Source organism: Gavialis gangeticus, unplaced genomic scaffold, assembly GCF_001723915.1.
Source record: "Gavialis gangeticus isolate Ggan-Ray unplaced genomic scaffold, GavGan_comp1, whole genome shotgun sequence".
In the NCBI taxonomy this organism is placed as follows: domain Eukaryota; kingdom Metazoa; phylum Chordata; order Crocodylia; family Gavialidae; genus Gavialis; species Gavialis gangeticus.
The window spans coordinates 48,393,070-48,400,141 of NW_017728996.1; the positions used below are offsets into that span (position 1 = coordinate 48,393,070).

At 45.4% G+C, this 7,072-nt stretch overlaps 1 protein-coding gene across 2 annotated transcripts in view; it reads right to left on the reverse strand.

Annotated features, from left to right (window-relative positions):
- Positions 1-7,072, reverse strand: part of STRA6 (stimulated by retinoic acid 6) — a 46,199-nt gene that overhangs the window by 28,883 nt on the left and 10,244 nt on the right. Inside the window, exons 2-3 of one of the 2 annotated variants that reach the window (XM_019504453.1) lie at positions 5,565-5,683; positions 5,075-5,205 (exon numbers count right to left, since the gene is read on the reverse strand). In XM_019504453.1, coding sequence (XP_019359998.1) covers positions 5,075-5,184 — 110 coding nt within the window. In that variant the 5' untranslated portion in view covers positions 5,185-5,205; positions 5,565-5,683. The remainder of the gene's footprint in view (positions 1-5,074; positions 5,206-5,564; positions 5,684-7,072) is intronic. The other variant, XM_019504452.1, reaches the window with a different exon arrangement.

Genomic DNA, 7,072 nt, shown 5'->3' on the forward strand with positions numbered 1-7,072 from the left:
GGGGGGGCGGGGGGGGGACGAACACCAACAAATGTTTTGTCATTGCCTTTAATGGGATCAAAGGTTGTTCTGAAGTTGTGGAAGAAACTCCCAAGGGAAGTTGTGGCAGCAGCATTTCTTGGATACTCTGAGCAGAGTACTGGAGAAAGGTGATAAGTTCTGATCCCGCAGAGATCAGTAGGCACAGAGGGCTGAGATGACTTTTCAAAAGGCCATACCCACAGTCATGGCAGAACAAGACTGAAGCCTTGAGCAGCAGATTTCTAGTCCCACGTTCACGGCAATAGAAGGATTCTAGTAGGATGGCAACCAACCATTCAAGTTGAATTGCAGCTTTTAGACACCATCTAGAATTCAGTCTCTCAAAAGCTTTTCTAGTACCAGGACATTGGGGGAGGGGGGGTAGTAAACAAACCAAAAACAACAGTACCACAAAAATAGCCCCCAGCAGGTCTATTTTGCCCTAAGCACCAGGAGGACAGAACATTGTTCGGCAGTAAAGGGAAGGTGAATGAAGAGGATGATTTGAACATTTTCCAGTCCATTATAAAGGTTCGGCAGGAGTTCAGGATGAAGCCTTGGTCCATTTGTCATTCATTTTGATGGAACACTATAGTAGGGACAAAGATGCTTTAAAAATAAGTGTCTTCACTTCTTGATGCCACATTTCCCATAGGTTCCTTGACAGCGATGTAGCAGTTGGAGACAGGGCTTCGTTCCATTGGCATTCACCCTCCATATATACCCAGAAGACCCTTAAAATGTCTCCAATAGACAGGAAGCTGCTCAACCCTCAGAGTTTGAGACCGGGTGCCTGTACACGAGCACAGAGGCTGCTCCAACACACTATAATTGCAGCACATTGGAGCAGACTCAATTAACCGAGTCTGCTGGAGCGTAGCAATTACCATGGTGTCTCATGCATCAGCATCCCTGTGCTTCTGAACAGTGACGGGGGTGCTTGAACTAAAGCTCAGTGATAAGTCTTGTTGCTGCCACTTTGCTCTGTATGTTTGGACAAAACACTAAAAACTGGAGCCAACAGAGAGATCAGAAGAACAGGCCTAGCAGCCACCAACCAGCTTTGTCAAATGCCTCCAAGATCTACAGCCTTAAGGGCACCATAAAAACCTATGAGGAGTCTTACTATTGACCAACCTTGCTTTCAGATAGCCCATCAGGCCACAGTGAGCACCAATGATCAGAGTTATTTTCTCTACTAAAGGAAGTTTGCAGCCTGAAGTTTTCATGGAAGTTTCACATTTGTAGAGAAATGCTGTTCTCAAAACTACCCAAGTCCAAGGGCCCTTCCCTTCCAGGCACCAATGATGCTTTTGCCTATACGGTCTTCTTCAGATAGTAATAAAAAAAAAACCACACACAACACCCTTTCCAGAAGAGGGCATGAAGACTCCTAGGAGGATCTGATGGTCGAGTCCCTGCAGAAGGGGCTCGAGACCAAGGTTAAAAAGCCCCACACAACCCAAGGCAAGACACTTATTCCCACCATGACTCAATTCTCTCCCCCCACCCCACCCCTGTTTTGTCCACTTGAACTGCAAGATATTTAAGGTAAGCCCCACCTCTGTTTGTGCAGCACCCAGCACAGAGCTATCATGGTTGGGGAACACTATACAAGCAACAGTATTTGGTGCACCTTACCTCCCCCTATTGGCAGCCTCTTCAGCATGGAGCTGCTTCTCAGGTCTATGACAGGTGGCTCACCATAGTCTTCCACCAAGCTGCTGATCCCCTTGTGCTTCCCAGCCTGAGGCAAGGAGCAAGACCAGCCAGGTTGAGAGGCCGTCAAGCATGCCATGTGAGGGACCAGAATCAATCCAACCCCTCCTCTGTCCTCTCCCTCAGCAGGGAGAGTCTAGGGGTTTGGACCTGGATGAGGAGGGCATGTCCGAGAGCTGGTAAATACTCAGCAGGACAGATGTCAGGAGCTGAAGCCAGCTTCTCTTCAGCTGGTGGCTACAAGCTGTCAGCTGGAGGGGAAAGACCTTGGAAGGAAGGAAGACCAGAGGGGGGGTGGGAAATAAAGAGGGGAAGGAAAGGAAAAGGGAGAAATAGACCAGATGAGGAAGGTAGACAGAATAGAAAATAATAAACTTTTAAAACCAAATCCAAGATGCCTCAGTGGTTGGGTCATCCAAGCCCGAGACATCATCTTGGAAGGAATCCATTTGCCCTCCAACCCTCTGGCCAAGCCACGGTGTACAATGGTTTTAAAAATCGAGTTGCTAAAAATAACAGTGCCCAAAATTGTTAGTCACTTTTGCAAGTAGAAAGTGGGAAGTCATTATGCCTGGAGTGTGAGCATCTGCCAGACTCTTGCTCCATCAAGTAGGCCACTAACATTTGAAAGCATACAATCACAGAACAGGTTGCAGGTGACAGAAAACAGCCATGTAGTGACAATATGTCCACCTAGCTCATTTTAAAAATCAGCAGATCTCAAAAGGGCTTAAACAAACAGAGGTTGATCAGGCTCAATATCCCCATTTTAAGAGAGGTAGAGAAACAAGCGCAGGGAGGCGAGTGAAACGACCTGCACGAGTGTCATGCAGCAAAGCTAGAAACAGAACCCATGTCTCCCAAATCCCAGTGTAATGTCACTTAGCGGAAGAAACAGCCTCCCAACAGGGAATCAGCTAAGATCATTGACTTTCCAAACCCTACTAGCAAGGAGTCTGGAGAAGCATTCAGAAGTCCCGATACTTCCCTGAACCTCCTAGCTGGAAGAGAGATAGAGGTCAGGCTGAACTACTGCTATGGTTTCTCTTTACTGAAAAAAAGAAGAAAACAAAACAACCCCACAACACCTCACACACACACACACTTTTTTCTTCTTTTTTAAAACTAAAACCCTAATGGAGACACAGCCCTGTAGTTTTCACTTCAATGCAGGTAGCTAAAGAAAACCCTAAGCTCCATTATACAGATGTAAGAAGGCTTCTTAGGATTCATTAGAACCTTAAAAAAAGGGAGACAGCCCAATAACGCTTTCAATGCAAAACCATGTTGATACAAACAAAAACCAAAAAAGCAGGCTCATTTGAGAGACTGCCAAGGCTTCCTTTTTGCCACAAAGGCAGTTCTGCCCTTGTGAACTACGAACAAGCAGGGGAGCTGAAGTAGAACTCAAGAATGCAGCGGGCGTAAGACTAGGATCAATACAACTCCAAGGTTTTAGACTCTCCAGAGTCAAGCAAGTTGTTTTTAGTTTCATCCAAGTTATTCCATCAATTCTTAGCAATCATTCGGCTCCCAGCCAACATTAGATCCATCTCAATTATTTTTCCATGAGCTGCAAGAGGCTTTTGAACTTCGGTCAAACATTATTGCAGCTTGAAATTCTAGTCCTTTTAATTTTCTTCTCTACTCTGGTAAAAACCTCACCCCTATTTGCAGCCATAGAAACACAGTTTAGCACTTTGCTCCAGTAGGATACAATTAAAACAAAACACACCACACCATTCCCCTACCACCATCCCTACTCATTAGCTTCAGGAAAGCCATAACAGCCTACCTTCGGCCCAAAGCAATGCTATGGGCTCAACCTGCTTCCAGTGTTGGCAATATCAGGGTGAGAGAGGATGTGCACCATTTTCAAACATGGCAGAATATTGGAAAGGTCTGTTAGCACATAGACAATCAGATTTTAGCAGGAGCATGTTAAATAAGCAGAACAGTCACTGACACTAAGCATATGATGCTCAGTGGGTGACAGTGTTAAGGAAGTGCCAGTTGCCATCCAGGAGCCATTGCTGAAGACGCCAGCTTCACAATTTATATTACCATATTCTCTCACACATACAACACAACTTTTCCAGCAGCTGTTTTGGTTAAGATTTCAGTGCACATGATGATATGGGAGGACCAGGCAAAAGCAAAAAAAGTAAAGCCTGCACACAATCTGCAAAGAGCAAAGCTCGAGCTGGCTCAGCTCCCTAGCTGCTGCTACCCGGAAAAGACCTCTCTCGTCATTCTACCTTCGGGGCGGGGGGGGACAAACAAAGGTGCATCTGATTCAAAGCACATCGCATGGGAGAAAATGTGGTATATGGATACATGGCAAGAACTCATGAGAGTGACCTATAGGTGAAGTGACCTCACTGTGAAGCAGGCTAGCAGCAGTAGCTCATTGCAACAGAAAATTCTGCACCCTGGCAAGGCGACTGCCTACCAGGCTTTAGTGGCACAGCTCAAGCTACCAAGCATTTCCAGAGAAGGATGCCTCAAAGTACTCACGTGAAGAGACAGAGGGAACAGCAATGCCCTCTTGCAAGGCAGGACAGCCAGAGCTGGCACACAGCACCATCACTGCTCTAGACAGCCTTCAGGTGTCCTCTCTCACCTAAGATCACAGGACCAGAGTCCCAACAAGCAGAACCCCAAGCAATGCCAGTACCCCTTACAGTTGGTTTTAATTAACAGCAAGATAACACTGTTAGCATTAATGTTTGGCCCATGTCAGGTCAAAGATCTAACCAGAATAGGTGGCCTCTTGGGCTACTGGTAGGGCATGCCAGTTTTTACAGCCAACAGTGTGCAAGGGAGTGACACATTACATCTCATCTAGGATTCTTTTGGCTGTGGTGACAAAGGAGGCATCTGCAGCTGGATGAACTGTAGGAAGAGGAGAAAGGCAGCCTCCAGCACCAACTCTGGAGCCAGGCTTCAACTCAGACCCCTTGATCTATAGCAAGACATCAACTCCAGCTACCCAAGGTAGTTAGTTATTCTTTTCTAACTGATGGGAAAACCAGAGGCACAGAGGTCCCACTGTGTGGCTAACCACAATCAAGTGTTCCTATTGCAGTTTTAGTTAAGCCTTTTTTTTTTCCTAACAAACACATTGCCAAGTAGGAATAGCAGCAAGGAAGATTTTGGGTGGAGGCGTGGGAAAGAGTAGAGAAGGGAGAGATATGCATACATAGAGGAGCTCTTAATTTTCCTTAAGCCACAAACAGAAAGTTTCATTTTATGGGAACTGGAACTGGGGAGAATGATAATCACTTCCAACCACACTGGGTTAGATAGAAAAAAGGTAAGGGTTAGCACTTACTTGTCTTGCGGCCCCGAGGAGTCAATGGGCTCGTATATGTACCAGTCATTGCTGGAGAAGTCATCATAAGCGAAGGAGTCCTGGCTCATCAGGGAACTATTATTTGCCATCTCCCTCTCTCTCAGCCTTCACTAAAGGGAAAGAAGAGAAAGATTTCTTGCCTGCTGTTCCTTAGAGACAAAAAGAAACTTTATCCACAAATCCTCTTTCAAGCATCTTCTCTGGATCTTTCCAGAGTCCATTCAAGATATTAATATTAAAAGGAAAAAACGTTATGGTCTGGGTAGCACACTTTTGCTCTCTGTCCCCTTGTGAAACTATGGTTGTACACCCCTTCGACAGCTGATGGACCTAAAAGGAGAAAGGGGGAAGATAAAAATAGAAATAAAAATTAATCTCTGCAAAAGGAGACACCTTGATTTGAAATACAGAGATTAAAGAACTCAGACACGGCTTATCAGAGTCCTCTCTCCTCCTTCACCACACCTACCCAGCCTCAAGATGCTGATAGACTTGGAGCTTGCATTTAGGCTGCTTACTGGCATTAACATGAATGCTCAGAGGCAGCACAAGGGTCAAGATTAGGCTTCCTGGCAAGATGCAGCTAACCTACAAAAGAAATAAAGGAGGCCTGTGAAGTAACTGTACGCAGGACTGGGCATTTTAAGCCTCTGACCCACATAGTGCACGGATATGCCAGTTGGAAACAGTTCCCTCCCAGCTGATGCTGCATCTCCACTGCTTTAAAACTTCCCTCAAATAATGTCCCCAGGCTCCAAAACATCTCAAAGGATTTCTGAGATCAAAGTAAAGGGGAAGGAGAATAACCTGCCTTATTGCCAAAGCTTGCAGAACCACAGAAATGCAGGCCTGGCTGCAAGACCATGGCAGACCCTGTTCTTCACATTGAATGAAAAACTTATGCAGAGACAAAGCCAACAGCTGCTCCATGAGGATTTAAAGGACACTGAAGAGATAACAGATATCCAGACAGAGATCTCCCTCTCTGCATTACTCCAATAAAGTAACTCCATTCACCTGAGTAAGGTAGGACTCCATCCCCCTGCCCCCTGCCGATTCCTACGGAAATAAGCATTTTGCCCTAACTGAGAAGTCTGACAGACATCAATGTGGAAAAGGAGAGAGAAAGAAAAATCAATGTTTTTCCAGAGTTGGGAACATAATAAAAAAGGGGGAAGTCTAGTCGTGTAAATAAAAGCAGCTTGGATTTCAGAAGGGCTATATATTTTGCGATCAGTGGGATCTGCAGAAACTCCACAGCCTTATTCAAAAAACTTCATTTTAGGATGCAGGTTTGAGCATGCTCTTAATATGATCCCTGGACCCTTATTTCTTCCCTGCCCCCACCAGATTTTCCAAGGGGAGGGGAGTGGAGGGGAAGGAATACTTGACAACTCTCCCCCAAAATGTTGTTTGCCCTTACCGGCAATAGGTCTCCTAACCCACCACCTCACTTCAGTAGTAATAAATTCAACAAACCAAGAGTTTTCCAATGCATTTCACCAGCCTAGTCATCTATGAGACTCCCCCACCTCCCCGGTTCCCATAGCCACAGAATCCAAGCACCTCACTCAGTCTTGGATGCACTTCATCCCGATAACATGCCCCAGAGATGGGGAGCAGGAGGGGGACAAAAGTAAGTGAGAAATAGCACTGCCTCACCCCCATTTTAACGCTAACAAAGCAGACATACTGGCAAGTTATCCAATTTACCCAAGGTCACAAAGGAGGTCTGCGGAAGAGCAGGGAAACCTGAGAGCATTTAGTTAGAACTAAGATATGACACTTATTCACAGACTGGACTTCCGCCAAGATAAATTTAACATCCCCAAGATGTGTTTTTCTTTTTGTTCTTCTAGCTTGTTCAAAACAAAAACCAGAAGGACTGGAAATGCTCCAAAGAAGCCAGATTGAACCTGGTCAGGTTCAGACACAAACTTTGGTGAAAAAAAAAAAAAAAAAAAAATAAGGGTTTTT